The sequence below is a fragment of the Manis javanica genome, chromosome 2 (assembly GCF_040802235.1).
Source record: "Manis javanica isolate MJ-LG chromosome 2, MJ_LKY, whole genome shotgun sequence".
In the NCBI taxonomy this organism is placed as follows: Eukaryota; Metazoa; Chordata; class Mammalia; order Pholidota; family Manidae; genus Manis; species Manis javanica.
The window spans coordinates 52007377-52032163 of NC_133157.1; the positions used below are offsets into that span (position 1 = coordinate 52007377).

General features: G+C 37.2%; 2 protein-coding genes across 4 annotated transcripts in view; one reads left to right on the forward strand and one right to left on the reverse strand.

Annotated features, from left to right (window-relative positions):
* Positions 1-1285, forward strand: part of PSIP1 (PC4 and SRSF1 interacting protein 1) — a 43961-nt gene extending 42676 nt beyond the window's left edge. Inside the window, exons 16-17 of the mRNA XM_037018609.2 lie at positions 58-149; positions 768-1285. Of these exons, the coding sequence (XP_036874504.1) occupies positions 58-149; positions 768-868 (193 nt within the window). The 3' untranslated portion in view covers positions 869-1285. The remainder of the gene's footprint in view (positions 1-57; positions 150-767) is intronic.
* SNAPC3 (small nuclear RNA activating complex polypeptide 3) overlaps positions 1-24787 on the reverse strand; it is a 34816-nt gene that overhangs the window by 816 nt on the left and 9213 nt on the right. The window contains exons 3-8 of one of the 3 annotated variants that reach the window (XM_037018616.2): positions 19197-19281; positions 7526-7630; positions 5580-5729; positions 5034-5116; positions 3578-3742; positions 1095-1202 (exon numbers count right to left, since the gene is read on the reverse strand). In XM_037018616.2, the coding sequence (XP_036874511.1) occupies positions 1095-1202; positions 3578-3742; positions 5034-5116; positions 5580-5729; positions 7526-7630; positions 19197-19281 (696 nt within the window). Of the gene's footprint in view, positions 1-1094; positions 1203-3577; positions 3743-5033; positions 5117-5574; positions 5730-7525; positions 7631-19196; positions 19282-24787 lie in introns of all 3 variants that reach the window. The other 2 variants (XM_037018618.2, XM_037018617.2) reach the window with 2 other exon arrangements.

The following is a 24787-nucleotide window of genomic DNA, read 5'->3' on the forward strand; positions in this document are numbered from 1 at the left end:
CTTATTCTATCTTATAATACATTATAATCCTTTATATAATTTTATATACATATATAGATACAGACATATCACTATCAATACTCTGCAAGGCAAAATGGCAACGAACAGAAACACTGCAGAATGCTGTTTCTCTGAAAGACTACTTAAAGGTAAGTGGAGAAAAATACAAATCCATACATGAAAGCATCATACATTTGGCTGTGACATACCTGTCCTCCCCAAATAAATGTTATTATGAACATCATTTTCTTCGAATAGGCCATCTTAAAAAAATTGTAAATTAAGGTGCTATAAGGCCTGATAAACTTATGCTTAATTTATCTATCTAAATTAGTACTGTTTAATTTGAAAAATCCAGTTGTTTTACCTAGGATTTAGGATAAATATTACAGCATGTTCACAAATGGGAATATGGGCAATGTTATTCAACTGAAACATTGTTTTTTGGCCCAAGATATTACTGGTCAACAGTAAGATGAAAATGCTATTTTTCAGTCTTACCTGAATTTTGCATCTCAAGGAATGTTTTTAATATTCCCTGATTTCCATTTTAAATCTGATTACTGTTATACTTTTCCTACTGATCATTTACAAAAGCAAATTGTTGGGGGGAACCCAAAATATAAATTAATAAATTCTTCCCTTTCCCTCTGAATGGTCTTTTCACTCTGATTCATAATTGAGCAATCTAAATGTACAGAACACATAAAACAAAAATCCAATGAAAGCATATTTTGACATGAGATGCTGTTATTTTTTTCATCAAGGAGAAGCTGAGGATGAAGCTGAGTTTGTAAACTGCAAAGAAGCAGAAAGAACATGGCTCCCTGATAACATTGAGCATCGAATCAACCAAAATGAAGGCTGACCTAACCCTGGACTTGTCCTATTAGAATTAATTTCCTTATTTAAAAACAATTGTAACCTACTAAACTTATCTGCAGTACTTCCCTACTAGATAAAACCCTTTATGTTATTTATACCCCAAAGTATAAGTCATTGGATTCAAAACAGAAACGAACTCAACTACCAAAAATCCAAAGTCCTTGACTGTTGGAAATTAATTTGCTCAAGGAAAAATAGGTATCACTTACCTGGCTGTGTACATTTTACAGACAAAACATTTTCTGGTCCATAGCCAATGCTTCTTGATAAGAAGGGGATAAAGTGTCCTATCCAAGCAATCATCATGATGCACAAGCCTTTTTTGTACATGAGAAAATAAGATATTAAAGAGCAAATTTCTGTGATCTGTAAATAATAAAATTTATCAGCACTAATAATACAGTAGGTATATTTTTCTATTTTTTGCTTATGAAAGATTGAGGTATAAACTGACTCGTTAAACCAAGTTTGACCAAACTGTTCCACAAAAACAACTTTCTCCAAAAGAGCATTTTGGATTAAATGATGTTTTCTCTGCTGTGAAGTGTCCCAAATTCCTCCATTGGTAATACGTTCTGCAACTCTAAGAGGAAGTTAAATGCAGCACTTGAATGTATTCTGTTGGAGAAGCTACTACTTTACCTAGGAGCAACTGGCTATGTATTACAACATGGCTCTTGTTCATTGTCCCGTTTACTAAAATCCAAATAAATGACTCCTGGCATAATGTGAACTGGCAGGACTTTAGTTTTAGGTCTCAATACTAAGAAATTCTAAGTGCAAGTCAATATCTACTATGCCATTAATTGAGTGGGTTTGGGTTAAAATCCCATAACCTTACTGGAGCTCACATGCTTCACCTGAAAAATGAAAGGATGCACAAGGGTATTCTAAGGGTCCCTGACGATTCTAAAATTTGATTCTTGTTTTTTAGTTAAAAGGTAGCAATATATCAATGTCAGAAAATTATCAATAAATGTTTAACAGTTTACCAGCTATTAAACTATGGAATGGCATTGCATAATTAAATCCACCTGTAAAATAAAAAATGACCTGTAGTCTTAAGTATGTTAAAATTCCTTAGGAAAGGCCTCCATTGCAAATGCTTAATAAGTGTAATTTTCCCCCCACATGACCTTGTTTAAAGAATGACACTGTACAGCAATATGCCTACACAGAAGAAATGTAAAGAAACCAGGACCATCAGAGAAACTTCATTGTCTTGCATTTTATGCTTATTCTGAGGCATGTTCTCTTTCATTTATTTCAGTGGAAAAGCAGGCAGAACAGCTTATGTAAAATTTAAAGAACACATCATCAAATTAAAATACATAATTTTAAGATACAAATTTGTGAGGTTTGAGCTCTCCTGGCTCTCGCTTCAGCTGTTCTTCCATAGGGACAACTGTTTTCCATTCTTAACTTTTAAAAAACTTAGCTCCTCAACATCCCTCTACAGAACTATAAGTGGCTAAATAGATATTTAATGTTTAAATTGTTACTATTACTTCCACCTAAACTAAACGATTTGATTACAGGTTCCTTTTATCGTGTAGTGCTTTGTTTCCTAGCTCCTAATTCTCTCACATTTGCATGTACTTAGGTTTTGGTGCACCTGTCACAAATTCAGTCCTGTTTTCTGACGAGCAGTAAATGCACTCTCCCTACAGGTGACATGCTGGTGGGAGACTTACTAGTTCCAGACGTGCTTTCTAACTTCTCTGTCCTGCTCCAGTCTCTGGACTAAGCTCTTCTCTATGTCTGCTCCACAGCCATAATTCTGGGATTTCCTTTCCCATCACTCTGGGGGCGTCTTATCTATGTCCTTTTATGTCTTATCTATTCTGCTTTGCATTCCATGTTTACCTCTTTCAAGGTTTACACGTTGCGGTACATACTTCCCCTAGTAGATTGCTGAGAGTGAATGCATGGGACATAAATTTTGAGAGAATGGTCACTACGACCCAAATAAGCAGGGACCTTTTGAAAGCATCAGTTCCTATTATTGGTATAATAAAAATGTGGCTACACTGCTCCACACACACACACACACACACACACAAAAACACTTAAAAATGCTCTCTCAGGAGAAGTCAAACCAGGGATAGAGCAGGGCTTACTCCCACATACTGGTCCTTCATAGACATTTCCCAATAAGGAAATGAAAGGTCTTATTCATAAGGAAGAGAGATACCAGCTATACAAAATTTATAACTAATCCCCAGCTCTCATCTGAGACTGTTAGTCCTGCCCACTTTGTCTCACAGCATAAGACTTCCTATTTATCAAATATTAGAATTACTCTTCCCTAATTCCCTTTTTTCTCCTTCAAATTTTGGGTAAAGATAAACCTAGAGAATGGTTGCAAATTTGCTAAGCAAAGGCCTATTAAGATTTGCAAAGTGGCTAACTACACTGAATAGTAGCTGTCTAACACACAAATGAAGAAAATTTTAAAACTTTACACTTTTTAATCCTCTAGTAAACAGTAAAATATTTCTCATTCATGCAAATGGAGGCAGAGTTGGTCATCGCATGGAAAGCAAACATTTAACTGTTGCTGCTCCCAAGCCAAGCTGCAGAGGTGATTACTTTTATTCCTCTTATTTAAAAATAAACAAAAACTACCTGTGCTTTTTATACTGTGAAATAAAGAAAAGGAAAACAAGAACAAACATGTGCTGTCACTTACCTTATGTCTGTAATGACAACAACATGTTCACAGTCTCCCTGGTGACAGTATAAGTACGGAAAACCCAGTTTAATACACAAGTCATTGAAGGTGAAATCTTCCATTTTAGCAGTCTGAAACTTTCCATAGCCTCTATCATGGGACTCGGACCACTCGATGATAGTTCTGAGGGAGGAAAAAGGCAAGGATGTATCACTGCTCCAAAAAAGACTAAAAATGACAAAATGGTTTTTGACTGCAGTATTTCACAAATCCTAACTCATTCAGTTAACTAGACAGTTGCTACCTTAAGATGAAAATCATAGTGGTTGTTACATGCTAGAATTAAGAACTCTTAAATTCTTCCTCATCCATTAGCAGAGCAGTTTTGTGGTTCCTAAGACCCCCTCCACCCACAGGGGTTCACGGGGTCAAAGTTACCTTAAAGATAATCCTAAAATTCCATTGCCCTTTTCAACTCTTAGATTCTCTAAATGACCAGTTCTCTTAAGGTTACATGGTTATCACTTCACATGAATGGGAAATGTATAACAACACCTATCTTCTCATTTTATTCTAGTTTGGAAAAGTTATTTTTCACAAAAATTTTATTAATGTTAACATGGGATTATTTAAATTAGTTCATATTTAAAATACTTCTTAGTTTCAATTTCTTGGTTTCAATATTTGGTAAATATTGATAGCCCATATAAAGGCTCTTCAGAGTCCTCCATTATAATATAAAAAAGTGCTGAGACCAATAATTTTGAGAACTGCTACATTAAGAGTACTAATACAGGTGGTTATAATGAAAGAATTTGTATAAACACTCAGAAAAAATATTCTAACACTCTAGTTGCTTGGACACTGAAAATATAAGCATGGTCTAATGAACATGATCTTAGATACAGACTTCTCATGTTCTCTACCTTAAAGCAAACTTATACATATACATATATATACATATATATATATATATGCATATATCCACTCACTGAGAGCAAACAACAGTACACACTGGACAAGCAGAAAAATAGTGAAAAATAGTGAAAGATTTAATTTACTGCTATCATCTAAATACAAATTATTTAAACTGGAACTTAATTATTTTACAAGCATCTAATGCTCAATATAGGATTTATTATAATTTCTAAAACATAATATATTTAGAAAATTACTCTATAGACAGTGGGCTAAGACCTTGAAATGGTTTATTTATGTCTTTGGTAGAGTAATTTTCTGCCAAAATCCCATGGGTACAATTGGAGTAAAAATTTTGATTAACATATGAGTACTTAGGCCAACCACATGAAATAACTGAAAATATTTAGAAAGTGAGAGATAATTTTTGACCCCCAAATAAACAACACTAATAATTCCTTGACAAACATCCTTAAAGGTTAATAATAGGATTTGTAGAGATATCAACTAAGAACTAGAAATAGAAAACCTTTGAGAAGATTTTTGGAAGCTGTACCTGCTCAAATCTCTGCACTCAGGGTATCTTTTATCATTGTAAAATGTTCCTTCAAAATAAAAGAAGGCTGATTTGTATAGGTCCTACAAAAGAACAGATGGTATTGAAAGTCACTATTAACAATTATGAGATTGCTCTTAAGTATCAGATCTCAGGTGGACTCCAGCCTTTGCTGGAGGCAGTTAGGACAGACTGAAACTCACACAGACTTTGGAAGAGGACAGAGTGAACAGCAAAATCAAATGCTACACTGGGATCATGCTGTATTAACCTGAAGAGGCCAGTTGGTTAGACACTAAGGTGGTCACTATGACCCTAGAAGAGTATACATAGAATGGCTGAGAAATGAATGGGAGGTGGAGATCAAAACTGAGTATAGTCTAATCTTTAAAAAAGTCTTGGTGATAAAGAAAAGGGAAGAGATAGGCTTGATGGAATGGCATAAAGGAAGAAAGCATATACTAGAACATTTATGAGCCTGCTAGGGTCATCAGTACTTCCTTATTAATTTCCTCTTGTTTTATGGGGGTAAAAAAATCACCTTACTTTGCTGATGTGCTCAGGGGCTTGGTCAGGAGTACTGCTGAATTCCCCACCAATCTGGAGGTCACTGACACAGCAAATTGAATCCCTCAGTTCTGTGAGCTTCTGACTGCCCAGTACCAGCATTGTCTGGTATGGTTTGTGTTCTTTGTGCTAAAAGTCAAACAGTAAATAAATATGTGTTCACTCAGAGACAAAGCAAACTATAAATCCTGTCATGACCAGATCTCAATTAAGTTACTGTTTTTCATAATTTACATTATCCTCATAACTAGTAGTCTGTGTTTTCTTAGGTTCTGGCAACCATTAGTTATAGGTGCAAACTAATGGCCAAAATTGTTCACATCTCCCTGTGATCCAGAGCCCATACTCTGAAACTACATCCTTTATCTAACTCTCACACAAACCAGTATTTCCCTTGTCCTAAATCAAGCCAGGGTCAGGTACAGGTACCAGACAACCAGGTAGTCCCTATACTCCAGAGCCCACAGAAATTATTCAAACCAGACAATCCTAAACTGTACCCTGTCCCACCTTGCCTTTCCTAAAAGCCTACTAAAGGCTGTGGCCTATGTCTTCTGCTTACTGCTCCTTTCTGCCTCCTCACTGATACTTGTGCTCCCACTGTGGGAAGGCACAGTGTGGTACGTACCTCCTCTGAGGAAATACATGTAATAACAATCTTTCAGTGGCACTGGCCTCTACTTTTGTCAGTCAGCTCTATAAATTAAAATCCCATGGGTACAACTGAGACCCTTGGTGCTAGGATCTGACCTCAATTCCTATGTTGGAAACCTAATGCCCAATGTGATGGGGTTAGGAGGTGTGGCCTGTGGGGATAATTAGGTCAAGAGGATGTAGCCTGCATGAAGAGGATTGGCGCTGTTAGGAAAGATCCCTCGGAGCTCCCTAGGCCCTTTGCCATGTGAGAGGTCTGCACCTAAGAAGAGGGCCCTCACCTGACCAGGCTGGCATCCTAATCTTGAACTTTGAAGCCTCCAGAACTGTGAGAAATAGATTTTGTTGTTTATAAGCCACCCAGTCTATGGTATTTTGTTACAGCAGCCAGAGCAGACCAAGATACTTGGCAAAAGAATTTTCATTTAAGCTAAAGCTTTTTAACCAAGATGCCACTAAAATAACACTGGCTTGAAGAGCCTTTGGAATATAATTCCATGTAACAGCACAACCTTTGAAAATTTCCCGAAAGTTAGTTACCTGACTGATGTCAAGCAATCTCCTCTACCCTCACGTTATAAACCGAGAGGTGCAGTTTTATTGGTTTTGTTTTGTTCACTAACTTGAGATCTTAATCAAACAAGGTAATTAGTACTAACTATATCCCAGATACTTCATAAGTCTATTTATTCACAAGTAAAATTTATGTTTAGTAGTATTTCAATTAAGCCTTTTCAAAGTTTATGACACATCTATTTGGGGAATTAAGAGTACACACGCTTTGGCCTGAGATAGTTATTTTTGTTAGAAACTCCTAAGGAATTCCTTGGTATCTACATCCCGTTCACATTCTGCATTTTCATCAAAGAGCTGTTTTTAGTTAGTTCAACAACTGCCCAAGTATTCTGAATTGGTGAACAAAGGTCACCCCACTCCTTCCCCAGCCACCTGTTCTGGAAAAAAAAACTCAAGAATTTTTATACTTAGAGTCATTGTAGATTTATATGTATTTTCAGTTGTTTACAGCACAGCAATCATGTATATATTCTAATGGTATAACTATAATCCTATTAATCAAGGGATTATTTTAAATTTGACCTTACTTATAATCCAAGAATATAATGTCAGATAATATAATGTCAGGATGTCAGATAAGACAGTATATGCTTGAATTCATTTTGAACCCTGAGAAATGTGACTCTTCAAATAATTACACCCTTTGACTAAAGTCATTCATATCTGTAAAATCCAGAAGATTTTACACTACTGACCTTGTGAAATATAACAGGGTACAAGATATTCACAGAAAGGATAAGCTCCCCTTCTTCAATCATGTCTGCTGGATTTTCAGGCTTCTTCCCTATGGCATGTGACTCCTGAAGGAGGAAAATGAATTACTAAGAGATCTTAAAACTGGACACTGCCTCAGATAAGCAGCAGGGTTAAATGGCAGGGAAAAATGGCTATAAACAAGGCTGAGTCAGACAGCCTTAGGTTTGACTCCTAATTCTACTTCAGGAAAATTGTTAAAATATCTCTAAGCTTTAGACTCATTTTCTGTGAAAAAAAAAAACAGTACTTATTTTACAGGATTGTTGCTGGTAATGTGTACATAAAGCATCTAATAAGCTGTCTGGCACTAAGTGCTTAGCAGGTGATGATATAATAGTTATCATCACTTACTAGTGGATAAGACTATCCACTAATGTTGGTATAACATTAGTATTTACAGTTACACTTTTACACACCTCCTCTCATACCGTGAGAGCAATATGACAGATGAAGCTCAGATTTACCCAAAGTAAATCAGCAAATCATGATGCAGATACAGACCTAAAAGCCTTGCTTTTTACAACACTGTCCCATCTTTAATACATCACACTCTCTTTATATGTGCTTAATAACTATAAAACAGGGGCCAACAGGGGGACTGGTTAAGAATAAAAGTGCAAAAGGTATTTTTTCAAAAACGTGAGTGACATCACACAAAATAACAGAGTAGGAAGCTCTAAGGAGCAGTCCTTCACCACAGCAACCAACAAGATGGAAAGAGAGACTGTAATCAACTACTTTGGAACTCTGGCACCTAGTCAGACATTTATATCTATTAGAAACAAGTGCTGATCTTTCCTAGGTAAACAGAGGCTGCAAACCAACCACAATATCCCATCCCTCAGATGTGGAGATGTGTAACCAGTGTTCCTGAACAAATGGCTGATGCTAGGACATGTAGTGGGGGCCTTGTTCTAAAAAAATTGGAGATTGTATGTTTTGGTTGGCATGGTGATGCCCTGAAGGCCTGGTGCAGACCACTGCCTTGGTTTGGCTTCCCTCAGCAGCAGGTATCGGAAAACTTAGAGCAGGCCTTTTTTTTTTCATTTGTGGAAGACACTGAAAGAAATTTTGGTCAGTCACTGGCTGATGAGAGATAATGACCATATACAAGGAATACACACATTGGAAAAATAGTATGGAAAGTCATAAACAGACAGCTCCAGTCCTCAACAAGTAAAAAAAACATACTCTGAATGTCCAGTTTCCAACAAAAACATAATAAAAAAGCAAGTAAAAAAACATACTCTGAGTGTCCAGTCCACAAGAAAACATCCTCAAGAAAAAAAGAATTTGACAGGAACCACCCTTGAGGATGCCCAGGCAATGAAATGACTAAAGTTGTTAAACCAACTGTTTTAAATGCCCTCAATGAGCTAAAGGAAATCACAAAGAACTAAAGGAAATCTGGTTCTTTAACAAGATTAACAGCTTTCTTACCAGAAACGATTGAAACAAGAAGGCAATAGGACAACATATTTAAAGCCATGAAAGAAAAAAAAAACCCTGTCAACCAGAATTCTATACCCAGCAAAACTATCCAAGAAGGAAGGAGAAATTAAGGCATTCTCCAATAAACAAAAGCCAAGGGAGTTCATTACCAGTACACCTGTCCTGTAAGAAATGCTAAAAAGCGTTCTTCAGGCTGAAATGAAAAGACACCAGGCAGTAACTTGAATCCATCATAAATAATGAATACAAGAAAAGATAACTACATAGGTTAATATAATAGCCAGAATTACGGTACTTTTAGTTTGACACTTTTTACCAAAAGCAAATGCATAAAACAATATTTATAAATTTATGTGAACAGATACATAATAAAGATAATGTGTGACAATAAAAACATAATGAGGAACAGAGATGTATAGAAGCAGAATATACTTCAGGATACTACTGAAACAAAGTAGGTTATTACTAAAACTAGATAATTTTAAGAGGTTAATTGTAACCCCAAGATGACCACTAAGAAAATAAATAGAACATATACAGAAGGAAAGGAAGGAAACAAAAGGATACACCACAAAAATTCAACTAATTACAAAAAGAAAAAGTCAGTAATGAAGAAATTGAGGAACAAAGATATACAGGACATATAAATAATTAAATAACAGAAGTAAATCCTTACTGGTGATTATTTTAAGGGTAAATGGGCTGAACTTTCCTATTAAACAGGTAAAGGACTGGCAGATTTGACTTGGAAAAATTGATCCATCTATATACTGTTTATGTGAGACCCACTTTAGATATGAGGATACAAAGGGGCTGGAAGTAAAAGGATGAATAAAGATATTCCATGAAAACTAACCAAAAGAAAGCTGGGATAGCTTTTTATATATTATTGTAAGACAAAAAAGACTGGGGTATAACCAAGATGGCGGCTTGAGCAGAGCAGTGGAAATCTCCTCCCAAAACCACATATATTTTTGAAAATAGAACAAATACAACTCTCCCTAAAAGAGAGACCAGAAGACACAGGACAACAGCCAGACCACATCCACACCCGTGAGGACCCAGCACCTCGCGAAGGGGGTAAGATACAAGGCGCGGCCTGCGGGGACTGAGCGCCCCTCCCCCCAGCTCCCGGCGGTAGGAGAGGACTTGGAGTGGGGAGGGATAGGGAGCCCAGGACTGCTAACCACCCAGCCCTAGCCATCCGCACTGGAGCGCAGACACAGTGTGTGCATGAGGTGCTGGAAACTAGGAAAACAGGACAGTAAGACCTGTGAGCAGGTCCCTGCAGCTGGCACCCCGGGGGACAAAGAAAAGCGAGTGCTTTTTGAAAGTCTTAAAGGGACAGGGACCCCAAAGTGGGATGGAAGCTTCCCCGGACACTTAGCCTAGCAGCTGGGAATCTCAGGGAACTCTGGGCACCCTAACCCCCTGGGCAGCAGGGTGGCTCAGAGGCCCCTCATGGAGATTAACAGCCTCCCAGTTGTTTCCCCTCCGACGTGGCTCTGCCATATCTGAGCAGCAGCCCAAGGCAGGCCACTCTCACGGCAACTGTGGAGCTAAACTCCATGGCAGCCAGACAAGAATCAGAGGCCCCGTCTGCGCGCAGCTGCCCAGCACAAGCCGCTAGAGGTTGCTGTTCTCCCAGGAGGGGAAGGCTACAAACCAACAAGAAGGGACGTTCTCCCAGCCATCACTCGTGCCAACTCCACAAACTATCTCTATCGCCATGAAAAGGCAGAATCTGAGACAGACCAAAATCAGAGTCAACACCTGAGAAGGAGACAGACCTAACCAGTCTTTCTGAAAAAGAATTCAAAATAAAAATCATAAACATGCTGATGGAGCTGCAGAGAAATATACAAGAGCTAAGGGATGACGTCCGGAGGGAGATTACTGAAGTGAAACAATCTCTGGAAGCATTTATAAGCAGCATGGATAAGATGCAAGAGGCCATTGATGGAATAGAAACCAGAGAACAGGAACGCATAGAAGTGGATGCACAGAGAGATAAAAGGATCTCCAGGAATGAAACAATATTAAGAGAACTGTGTGACCAATCCAAAAGAACAATATCCGCATCATAGGGGTACCAGAAGAAGAAGAGAGAGAAAAAGGGATACAAAGTGTCTTTGAAGAAATAATTGCTGAGAACTTCCCCACACTGGGGGAGGAAATAGTTGCTCAGACTACGGAAGTACACAGAACTCCCCATAGAAGGGACCCAAAGAGGACAACACCAAGACACATAACAATTAAAATGGCAAAGATCAAGGACAAGGACAGAGTATTAAAGGCAGACAGAGAGAGAAAAGAGAAACAAGGTTACCTGCAAAGGAAAACCCATCAGGCTATCATCAGACTTCTCAAGAGAAACCTTACAGGCCAGAAGAGAATGGCATGATATATTTAATGCAATGAAACAGAAAGGCCTTGAACCAAGGATACTGTATCCAGCATGATTATCATTTAAATATGAAGGAGGGATTAAATAATTCCAAGACAAGCAAAAGTTGAGGGAATTTGCCTCACACAAACCACATCTACAGGGTATTTTAGAGGGACTGCTCTAGATGGGAGCACTCGTAAAAAGAGCACAAACACCCAACATATGAAGAATGGAGGAGGAGAATAAAAAGGGAGAGAAATAATCATCACACTGCATTTATAATAGCTCAATAAGCAAGTTAAATTAGACAGTAAGGTAGTAAAGAAGCTAACCTTTAACCTTTGGTAACCATGAATCTAAAGCCTGCAATGGCAATAAGTACATAACTGAATACACCAATCAAAAGACACAGAGTAATAGAATGGATAAAAAAGCAAGACCCATCTATATGCTGCTTACAAGAGACTTACCTCAAACCCAAAGACATGCACAGATTAAAAGTCAAGGGATGGAAAAAGATATTTCATGCAAACAATAGGGAGAAAAAAGCAGGTGTTGCAGCACTAGTATCAGACAAAATAGACTTCAAAACAAAGAAAGTAACAAGAGATAAAGAAGGACACTACATAATGATAAAGGGCTCAGTTCAACAAGAGGATAGAACCATTATAAACATATATGCACCCAATACAGGAGCACCAATATATGTGGAACAAATACAAACAGACTTAAAGGAGGAAACAGAATGCAATGCACTCATTATGGGAGACTTTAACACACCACTCACTCCAAAGGACAGATGCATCAGACAGAAAATAAGTAAGGACACAGAGGCACTGAACAACACACTAGAACAGAAGGACCTAATAGACATCTATAGAACTCTACATCCAAAAGCAACAGGATACACATTCTTCTCAAGTGCACATGGAACATTCTCCAGAATAGACCACATACTAGGCCACAAAAAGAGCCTCAGTAAATTCAAAAAGATTGAAGTCCTACCAACCAACTTTTCAGACCACAAAGGTATAAAACTAGAAATAAATTGTACAAAGAAAGTAAAAAGGCTCACAAACACATGGAGGCTTAACAACATGCTCCTAAATAATCAATGGATCAACAACCAAATTCAAATGGAGATCCAGGAATATATGGAAACAAATGACAACAACAACACAAAGCCCCAACTTCTGTGGGACGCAGCAAAAGCAGTCTTAAGAGGAAAGTATATAGCAATTCAGGCCTATTTAAAGAAGGAAGAACAAACCCAAATGAATAGTCTAACGTCACAATTATCGAAATTGGATAAAGAAGAACAAATGAGGCCTAAAGTCAGCAGATAGAGGGACATAATAAAGATCAGAGAAGAAATAAATAAAATTGAGAAGAATAAAACAATAGAAAAAAAACAGTGAAACCAAGAGCTGGTTCTTCGGGAAAATAAACAAAATAGATAAGCCTCTAGCCAAACTTATTAAGAGAAAAAGAGAATCAACACACATCAACAGAATCAGAAATGAGAAAGGAAACATCACAACGGACCCCACAGAAATACAAACCATTATTAGAGAATACTATGAAAACCTATATGCTAACAAGCTGGATAAGCTAGGAGAAATGGACAACTTCCTAGAAAGATACAACCTTTCAAGACTGACCCAGAAAGAAACAGAAAATCTAAACAGACCAATTACCAGCAAAGAAATTGAAGTGGTAATCAAAAAACTATCCAAGAACAAAACCCTGGGCCAAATGGATTTACCTCAGAATTTTATCAGACATACAGAGAAGACATAATACACATTCTCCTTAAAGTTTTCCAAAAAATAGAAGAGGAGGGAATACTCCAAAACTCATTCTATGAAGCCAACATCACCCTAATACCAAAACCAGGCAAAGACCCCACCAAAAAAGAAAACTGCAGACCAATATCCCTGATGAACGTAGATGCAAAAATACTCAACAAAATATTAGCAAATCGAGTTTAAAAATACATCAAAGGGATCATACACCATGACCAAGTGGGATTCATCCCAGGGATGCAAGGATGGTACAACATTCGAAAATCCATCAACATCATCCACCAAATGAATAAAAAGAAGGACAAAAAAACACATGATCATCTCCATAGATGCTGAAAAAGCATTCAACAAAATTCAACATCCATTCATGATAAAAAATCTCAACAAAATGGGCATAGAGGGCGAGCACCTCAACATAATAAAGGCCATATATTATAAACCCACAGCTAACATCATACTGAACAACGAGAGGCTGAAAGCTTTTCCTCTGAGATCGGGAACAAGACAGGGATACCCACTCTCCCCACTGTTATTCAGCATAGTACTGGAGGTCCTAGCCACGGCAATTAGACAAAACAAAGAAATACAAGGAATCCAGATTGGTAAAGAAGAAGTCAAACTGTCACTATTTGCAGATGACATGATATTGTACATAAAAAACCCTAAAGACTCCACTCCAAAACTACTAGAACTAATATCGGAATTCAGCAAAGTTGCAGGATACAAAATTAACACACAGAAATCTGTGGCTTTCCTATACACTAACAATGAACTGATAGAAAGAGAAATCAGGAAAACAATTCCATTCACAATTGCATCAAAAAGAATAAAATACCTAGGAATAAACCTAACCAAGTAAGTGAAAGACCTATACCCTAAAAACTACAAGACACTCTTAAATTAAAGAGAACACTAACACATGGAAACTCATCCCATGCTCATGGCTAGGAAGAATTAATATTGTCAAAATGGCCATCCTGCCCAAAGCAATATACAGATTCAATGCAATCCCTGTCAAACTACCAACAGCATTCTTCAATGAACTGGAACAAATAGTTCAAAAATTCATATGGAACCACCAAAGACCCTGAATAGCCAAAGCAATCCTGAGAAGGAAGAATAAAGTGGGGGGGAACTCGCTTCCCAACTTCAAGCTCTACTACAAAGCCACAGTAATCAAGACAGTTTGGTACTGGCAGAAGAACAGAGCCACAGACCAGTGGAACAGAATAGAGACTCCAGACATTAACCCAAACATATATGGTCAATTAATATACGATAAAGGAGCCATGGACATACAATGGGGAAATGATAGTCTCTTCAACAGATGGTGCTGGCAAAACTGGACAGCTACATGTAAGAGAATGAAACTGGATCACTGTCTAACCCCATACAGAAAGGTAAATTCGAAATGGATCAGAGACCTGAATGTAAGTCATGAAACCATTAAACTCTTAGAAAAAAACATGGGCAAAAATCTCATGGATTTAAACATGAGTGAATTCTTCGTGAACATATCTCCCCGGGCAAGGGAAACAAAAAAATGAAAAAGTGGGATTATGTCAACCTAAAAAGCTTCTGTACAGCAAAGGACACCATCAATAGAACAAAAAGGTATCCTACAGTATGAGACAATATATTCATAAATGACAGATCTGATAAAGGGTTGAAATCCAAAATATATAAAAAGCTCACACACCTCAACAAACAAAAAGCAAATAATCCAATTAAAACATGTGCAGAGGAGCTGAAAAGACAGTTCTCTAAAGAATAAATTCAGATCGCCAACAGACACATAAAAAGATGCTCCACATTGCTTGTCATCAGAGAAATGTAAATTAAAACCACAATGAGATATCACCTCACACCAGTAAAGAACGCCAGCATCAAAAAGACAAACAACAAATGTTGGCAAGGTTTTGGTGAAAGGGGAACCCTCCTACATTGCTGGTGGGAATGCAAATTAGTTCAACCATTGTGTAAAGCAGTATGGAGGTTCCTCAAAATGCTCAAAAGAGAAATACCATTTGACCCAGGAATTCCACTTCTAGGAATTTACCCTAAGAATTCAGCACTCCAGTTTGAAAAAGACATATGCATCCCTATGTTTATCACTGCACTATTTACAATAGCCAAGATATGGAAGCAAACTAAATGTCCATCAGTAGATGAATGGATAAAGAAGATGTGGTACATATACACAATAGAATATTATTCAGCCATAAGAAGAAAGCAAATCCAACCATTTGCAACAACATGGATGGAGCTAGAGGTTATTATGCTCAGTGAAATAAGCCAGGTGGAGAAAGACAAGTACCAAATGATTTCCAACTACCCAAGAATACTTGGGGAGTACAACAACAAAGGAAAACTGAAGGAACAAAACAGCAGCAGACTCACAGACTCCAAGAAGGGACCAGTGGTTACCAAAGGGGAGGGCTAGGGAAGGGTGGGTGGGAGGGAGGGAGAAGGGAATTGAGGGGTGTTATGATTGGCCACATGGTGTGTTGGGGGTCATGGGGAAGATAGTATAGCACAGAGAAGACAAGTAGTGACTCTGTGGCATCTTACTACACTGATGTTTTTCATGTGAAACCTTAATAAGAGTGTATGTCAATGATACCTTAAAAATAAATAATCAAATAAAATATAAAATATACAAAAAAAGAAAAAGAAAAACCCAGGACTAGAGAGCTTCACTGGTGATTTCTAGTAAGCAGTGAAAGAATTAACACATCCTTCCCAAAAAAATCTGAAGAGGAGGGAATATTTCCTAACTCATTCTATGAAACTGGCATACTTTGATACCAAAGCCAAAGACACTACAAGAAAACTACAGACCAATATCCCTCATGAATATAAATGCAAAACTCAACAAAATACTATAAGCCACATTTGGCAGTATATTAAAAAGATTATTTACCACAGCCAAGTGGGATTTATCCTTAGGCTGCAAGGGTAGTCAACAAACACAAATTGATCAATATAATATACCACAATGATAGAATGATGAAGAAAAAAACACATTACCATCTCCATTGATGAAGAAAGGCATTTGACAAAATCCAACACCCTTTCACAATAAAAACACTCAAACTAGGCACAGACAGGTACCTCCTCAACACAATGAAGGAAATATATGAAAAACCTATAGCTTGGTAAGGATGTATAGCTTGCCACTTCTATTCAACACAGTACTAGAAATTCTAGCCAGAACAATTAGGCAAAAAAATGAAGAAGAAACAGTGAGTGAGCAACCAAATGGAAAGGAAGATACAAAGCTATCACTCTTGATGACAGGCATGACCTTCTATGTACAAAATGCCAAAAATCCATAAAAGAACTTTCAAATTTAGCAATGCTGCGGAATATAAAATCAACACACAAAAATCAACTGTATTCCTTTACACAATGAAGAATTTGTAAAGAATATTAAGAAAACAATTCCATTTAAAACAGCATTGAAAGGAATAAAATTCTTAGAAATAAATTTAATGGAAATGAAAGGCTTGTACACTAAAAATACTCTAAAACATTGCTGAACAGAGTTAAACTGAAAGATGTCTCTTGTTCATGGACTGAAATATTTAAATGTTTAAAATGACAACATACCGCAAAATGATATACAGATTCAATGCAATCCCTATTAAAATATCAATGGTATTTTTTCCCCTAAAAACATTAAAGCCCATCCTAAAATTCATATGTAATTTCAAGGATGACATAGCCAAAACAATCTGGAAAAAGAACAAAGTTGGAAAACTCACACATCCCAACTTCAGAAATGACTACAAAGTTACAGTAGTCAAAACAATGTGGTGCTATCAGACTCACAGACTCCAAGAAGGGACTAGTGGTTACCAAAGGGGAGGGGTTGGGGGAGGGCAGGTGGGGAGGAAAAGAGAAGGGGATTGTGGGGTATCATAATTAGTGCACATGATGTGTGTGTGTGGGGTCACGGGGAAGACAGTGTAGCACAGAGAAGACAGTAGTGACTGTGTATCTTACTACACTGATTGACAGTGACTGCAATGGGGTATGGGGGGGGAACTCAATAATAAGGGTGAATGTAGTAACCACATTGTTTTTCTTGTGAAACCTTCTTAAGAGTGTATATCAATGATACCTTAATAAAAAAAACAATGTGGTGCTAGAATAAGGACAGACATACAGATGATGGAATAGAATAGAGAACTCAAAAATTAGCCTTATATGGTCAAATGACTCTCAACAAAAGTGCTAAGACCATTCAATAGGGAAAGGATAGTCTTCAACAAAAGGTGCTGGAAAAACTGGATACCCACGTGCAAAAGAATGAAGTTGAACTTTCACCTTGTAGCATATATATACTTAACTCAAAATGAATCAAAAACTTAAACTAAGACCTTAAAAATACAAAATTTTCAGAAGAAAACACAAGGGAAAATCTTCATGACATTGGATTTGGTGATAGTTTCTTAAGTACAGCACCAAAGATTCAGAAAAACAACAAAAAAATAGATGAACTGAACATTAAATTTGAAAACTTTTGTATACCAAAGGATGCTATCAAGAGAATGAAAAGATGACCCACAGAATGGGAGAAACTATTTTAAAATTATGTATCTGGTATCCAGAATATACAAAGAACTTACAAAATTCAACAACAAAGAGACAAGACAGCCACTTAAAAAATTGGTTAAGGACTTAAAAGCACATGAAGAGATGCTAACCATCATTAATCATTAGGGCAATGCAAATTAAAACCATAATGAGACACCTTTTCATGTCCACTCACATGGCTACTATCAAAAGTCAGAAAATAACAAATACTGACAGGAAATGTAGAGAAACTGGAACCCTTGTGCATTGCTGGTGGGAATATAAAATGATGCAGCTGCTGTGGAAAACAATTTGGTGATTCCTCAGAACATTAAACCTAGAATTACCATATGACTGAGTAATTCACTCCTAGGCATATACTGAAAATAACTGAAAATAGACTCAAACATATACTTGTATATTAGTGTTCACAGCAGCGTTATTTACAACAGTGCAAAGGTGGAAATAACCCAAATGTCCATCAAATAGATGATAAACAAAATGTATTATACCAATACAATAAAGTTTAGTCAGTCACAAAAAGAAATGAAGTCCTGATATATGCTATACAGCACAGATGAACCTTTAAGGCAATATAGTAAGTAAAATAAGCTGTACACCCATCATTCTACTTATTTGAGGTACCTAGAATAGGCAAATCATAGAGACAGAAAGTAGAATAAAGGTTACCAGGAGCTGGGGGAAAGGAAGATGGGGAGTTGCTGTTTGATCAGTAGAGAATTTCTGTTTGAAATTATGAAAAGGTTCTGTAAATAGTAGTGATGGATACACAGCATAGGGAATGTGCCTAATGTCACTTAATCGAACATTTAAGAATGGTTAAAAATGGTAAATTTTATGTCATTTAGATTTTACAATAAAAAAAGATAAGCAAGAGAGACAATACATGCCCTTATGCACTATCAAGTGCCCAACAAAGCATCTGGCACATCGTGGATTCTCAAGAATATGCACTGAATGAACCCATCATGTCTACCAATGCTTAATTCTGCATTACGCAATATTTTTCAATGTTTCTGAAGGTTTATACAAGAGATGGTGGATTAGGAAACAATATGGTTCAATCAAAATCAGAAGCAGAACCAAAATACCAGGAATAGGGTGGTGGAAAGGCATGAATTTAGCCTAACACAGAAAGACCAAACTAAAAGCAAAAATAGAGGCAGAGAACTACAAGAGTCAAATATGCCATCACCTGAATTTTGTGAGTCTTTTTTTCCTACAGTTCCTACTTCCACTGAAGTTTCTCTAATTTATTTTTAACTAAGCATATCCAATATAAAGCCACCATACAGTCATCACTAACACTCAATTGCAAAGTTTATTGTTTCATGGGAAAAGATGAAAAGATGAACCTCTTACCATCTCATAAGCAAAGGTTTCTTGTCTGCAGACCCGATCTATTGTTATGGTTTCTTCCCGATGTTCCAGAACCTTCTTTCTAACTCTGTTATAGACACAAGAAAAAAATCAGACTTCAAAATTCTTTACTAGGTCTTCCAAGACATCTTTAGTATTTAGCTTTTCATTTTGAACTAATTTTAGACTTAAAGAGAAACTGCAAACATAGTACAAAGAGTTCCCTTATATTTCTCACCTAGCTTTCCCTATGTTAACATCTTACACGACCACAGAGTAATTATCAAGACTAGGAAATTAACACTAATACAGCATCACTAACTATAGGTCTTTTTTAAATTTCACAAATTTTAAAACTTAATGCCCTCTGTCCCAGATCCAACCAAGGACACGCAGTGCATTCCTTGTTTCTGCTTTCCCCTCCAGTCTTTTACAGTTCCAGTTTTTCCTTGTTTTTCATGCTCTTGACTCTTTTGAAGAGCTCTTACCAGTTATTTTGTAGAATGTTCTTCAATTGGAGTTTGACTGCTCTTTTCTCATGACTGGAGTAGTTCATGCATTTTGACAGTTTAGTACCACAAGTATATGTTGTCCTTCTCACTGAACCATATCAAGAGGCTCATGATGTTAATATTAATATGTCTTACTATTGGCAATGTCTACCTTGGTTAAGTTCCTGACTGCCAGGTTCCTATAGCAGAAAGATATTTTCTTTTCCTTTGTATTTGACAAGTATTTCAGGGGAGATACTTTGAAACCATGCAAATCTTGTTTCTTCTTAAACTTTCACCCTGAAAGTTGATCATTCAAAAGTGGATTTTGCCCACAACATTTATTACTGCGATTAATGCCTAATGGTGATTCTTTCACTCCTATATTTATTCATTGACATTATGAGGAAGACCTACCTCTTTCCTCCTATTTACTTACTTGACCATTTATATTAGTATGAACTCAAAGATACGTGTTTCATTTTGTAGGTTAAAATCTAATACTGCCATTATTTTCTTGCTCAAATTGTTCTAGCTTTGGCCATGAGGAGCTCCTTCAGCTTGGCTCCTGTTCATTCAACAAGCCCTCATTTTTTTAGGGTTTTTTTTTTTTTTGAGCATTTCCTTACTTTCTAGCACCATAAGATGCTGATGGCTCATTGTCTATTTCCCTGTTTCAGGCCTGGAATCAACTACTTGTAAGAGCTTTATTGTGAGAGGTGTTGAGAGACCAGGTTCTGGGAGCCAGATGATCTCACTCACTGTTACTGAAGTCACTGCTTCTAGGCCTCTCAGCAAAGAGAGGCAGAAAACACACATGCATAATAACCCACAAATGTACAAATATACTTCGATAGTTTTGTCTGTTACATATTTGAAACTGTGAGTTTATACTGAAATTTCTAATCCCAAACTAAAAATCACAGGATTCATTTTGGCTTTCAACCTTTCCTTATTTACAACTTTTCTCTACACAAGAGAGAAACCCAGCTTCTGTAATCTGTACTCTATTTACTTATTTGTTCAATTCTAGAAAATATAGTTTCAGAATTGCTAACTTGCACCCCTGGAGAAACACTAACTTATGAATAGTTCTAGCCTTCTAACACTGAATCAAGATGTATTTCTGTACAGACTTATATGTCTTTCATCTCCATTCTCTTCAGTGTTGTAAAATTATTCATTTGTAACAGGCCCCCTTGTCAGTTTTTGTATTCTAATTTGGGTTCCCCTATCCACATCCGGTTGGTTTTGTCTAGTTACTTCTGGGGTGTATGGAAGGTATGTGAGTCATTATTATGGTTCTAAGAGTCAGAGTTATAAAACCTACATATACTGAGAAGTAGCATTCCCTCTTTGTCCCTAACTTGTTCCAATCGCTTACTTTCCATCCTTTCCCACCCACTCCCTGTAGGCAACCAATCTACAGCTCTGGTTTATCCTTTCCATTTCTTCTGTTCTAATTAGTAGATACCTGTGTATTTTCTTATGTCCCTTTCTATATCAGTCTAAGTTCAATTAAGAGAAAAAACGAAATAGGAATTTGAACAGAGTAAGCTTAATCTAAGGAATTATTAACTTTAACAGAGGACTGGAATAATGAGAGATTGGCTAGTAAGGACAGACCTCTGGAGAATACAGGACTACCACATATAAGCATTGCTCACCCACCAGGCTGAGGAGACTGCCTAAGAAGCCTCCCTTTTCTCCCTCCCGGGACTAAGATCCAGACCTTATTGGAAAGGGCATGGCTGTGACTCACTGAATGGCAGAGAAGTTGCTGCAGAGATCCCTCAGTGGAACCTGCTGGAAATCTGCGCTGAAGGGTGCCAAAAAACCTTGTTGCCAAGGGAAGTGGAATGGCAGGAAAAGCTGCTGGGTGATGGGTACTGCAGGAGCTGGGCACTGGGGATGCTACCTTGCTGCAGGACCCTGCTGAGCCGAACCCTCTGACCAGGAGAAAACACTGCTCTTGCCAAGTCCCTCCTACACCCTTTACTGACAAAGCTTAACACTGTGCCAATTGGCAAAGGACAAATATTGAAAGGGCCAAGGCCCATTTTTTCAGAGTGAGCAAAAAAGGTAAATTTATAGATGAGAGCCAAAAAATCAATACTTGATGAACCTACGTTCTTACATGAGGGGTAGTGTAAGCTTTGGGGCTTTGCTTTTTCATGTAACAGTATTTCCTTAAACTTTTCCTTATCTAAGTTTTATAAGATATCCAGATGAAATGGCTTGACTTGTTTTTGTTAGCAAATTCTAATTTTATTATGTTGTGATCTGTGTTCTCATATTTCTACTCTATGGATGCTACTGCTTTCTCTGTGACCTAACATAATCAATTTTTGTGGCTGTGTCATATGGTTTCTATTATCAGGTTGTAAAATTTATGTACATAGATATATCATAAGGCATGTCCTATTATGCTATTTACAGCTTTCAACTCACCTGTTTTTTTAACCATTTGATATGTCTTGTGCTAAGATTGGTATAAAGTGTTCTATTGTTAGTACATTCCTAACGATGTTCCCTTGCATCTCCTGTAGTTGTGTTTTATAAAACTGATTGCTGTATTATTTGGTGATATATATTCATAGGCATTCTATCTTAACTGTGGTTTATGGCTTTTAGCATTAAAGTGTCCTCTGTCACATTTAATGTTTTGAGCCTTGAATTCTATTTGTCTGGTGTCAGAACTGCAATTCCTGCTCAATTTTTATCATTTTTCTGGAATACTTTCAGAATCCTGCCCTTTTCATTTAGCTTCTTTGAATCATTTGATTTTAGATGTTTCTGTTATCTCTGCAAGGTTTTTGTAATCCAAATCTAAACCTCTTTATAAGGTTGTATAAAACTGATACCTTTGATCTCAATTCACATTTTCTAATAATACACAGGTTTTTAGATTAGCTGTTTTGTTCATTATGAGATGTGATTTTTTGCTTGTCTATTTTTTAGAAATTGAGGAGGGACATTTGGTCGGTTTTTGTTCCAATGGTTACCTCTGTACTTACATATTTTTTAATACTTTTATATCCATTTTCTTATTTAACCTTTACTATCTACTTTATCCAGGTTTTGGGTTTTTGTCTGTTTTTGTATTCCCTGAAATCCACCTTTTACCCACACATTATTCTCTTCCTCTTTTCTTATCCCATTTTTTTAGATGCAATGTTTTATTTTGTTAAAACATGTAACATTTGTACATTAGCTTTCCATCTTCAACCTTACTCTATTTAAAGATGTTTTGCTAAAAACTTCCCAGTCATCATTTGATTGGATAAAGGTCATTCTATAGTATATTCCTCAGAAATGGCTGGTGGTTACCCAAGGTCTTATATCATAAAACTTTTATCCTGCTGCCCTGATATTTGAGTAACATCTCAGCTAAATATAAAATCTTTGGTTCACACTTTCACTGAGCTTTTCAAAAAACCTTGCTCCTTTATATGTCATTTTGCAAAGTCTGCTGCCTACTAATTCTTTTGCCTTTCCTGGAAGCCTTGATTTATACTTATCTCTGACATCTAATAGTTTTACTAGGATATGTTTCAGAGTTGACAAATCTGGGTTAATGCCCAGTGAACCTTTTTTTTAAATTTTTGCTATCATTAATCTACAATTACATGAAGAGCATTATGTTTACTAGGCTCCCCCCTTCACCAAGTCCCCCCCACATACCCCTTCACAGTCACTATACGTCAGCGTAGTAAGATGCTGTAAAATCACTACTTGTCTTCTCTGTGTTGTACAGCCCTCCCCGTGCCCCCCGACACACTGTACATGCTAATCGTAATGCCCCTTTCTTTTTCCCCGCCCTTGTCCCTCCCTTCCCACCCATCCTCCCCAGTCCCTATCCCTTTGGTAACTGTTAGTCCATTCTTGGGTTCTGTGATTCTGCTGCTGTTTTGTTCCTTCAGTTTTCCTTTGTTCTTATACTCCACATATGAGTGAAATCATTTGGTACTTGTCTTTCTCCACGTGGCTTATTTCACTGAGCATGATACCCTCTAGCTACATCCATGTTGTTGCAAATGGTAGGATTTGTTTTCTTCTTATGGCTGAGTAATATTCCATTGTGTATATGTACCACATCTTCTTTATCCATTCATCTACTGATGGACATTTAGTTTGCTTCCATATCTTGGCTATTGTAAATAGTGCAGCGATAAACATAGGGGTGCATCTGTATTTTACAAACTGGAGTGCTGCATTCTTAGGGTAAATTCCTAGAAGTGGAATTCCTGGGTCAAATGGTATTTCTATTTTGAGCATTTTGAGGAACCTCCATACTGCTTTACACAGTGGTTGAACTAATTTACATTCCCACCAGCAGAGTAGGAGGGTTCCCCTTTCTCCACAGCCTCGCCAACATTTGTTGTCTGTCTTTTGGGTGGTAGCCATTCTTACTGGTGTGAGGTGATATCTCATTGTGGTTTTAATTTGCATTTCTCTGATGACAAGCGATGTGGAGCATCTTTTCATGTATCTGCTGGCCATCTGAATTTTCTTCTTTGGAGAACTGTTGTTCAGCTCCTCTGCCCATTTTTAATTGGATTATTTGCTTTTTGTCTGTTGAGGTGCATGAGCTCTTTATATATTTTGGATGTCAACCTGTTATCGGATCTGTCACTTATGAATATATTCTCCCATACTGTAGGGTACCTTTTTGTTCTATTGATGGTGTCCTTTGCTGTACAGAAGCTTTTTAGCTTGATATAGTCCCACTTACTCATTTTTGCTTTTGTTTCCCTTGCCCGGGGAGATATGTTCATGAAGAAGTTGCTCATGTTGATGTCCAAGAGATTTTTGCCTGTTTTTTTTTCTAAGAGTTTTATGGTTTCATGACTTACATTCATGTGTCTGATCCATTTTGAATTTACCTTTCTGTATGGGGTTAGACAGTGATTCAGTTTCATTCTCTTACATGTAGCTGTCCAGTTTTGCCAGCACCATATGTTGAAGAGACTATCATTTCCCCATTGTATGTCCATGGCTCCTTTATCGTATATTAATTGACCATATATGTTTGGGTTAATGTCTGGAGTCTCTATTCTGTTCCACTGGTCTGTGGCTCTGTTCTTCTGCCAGTACCAAAGT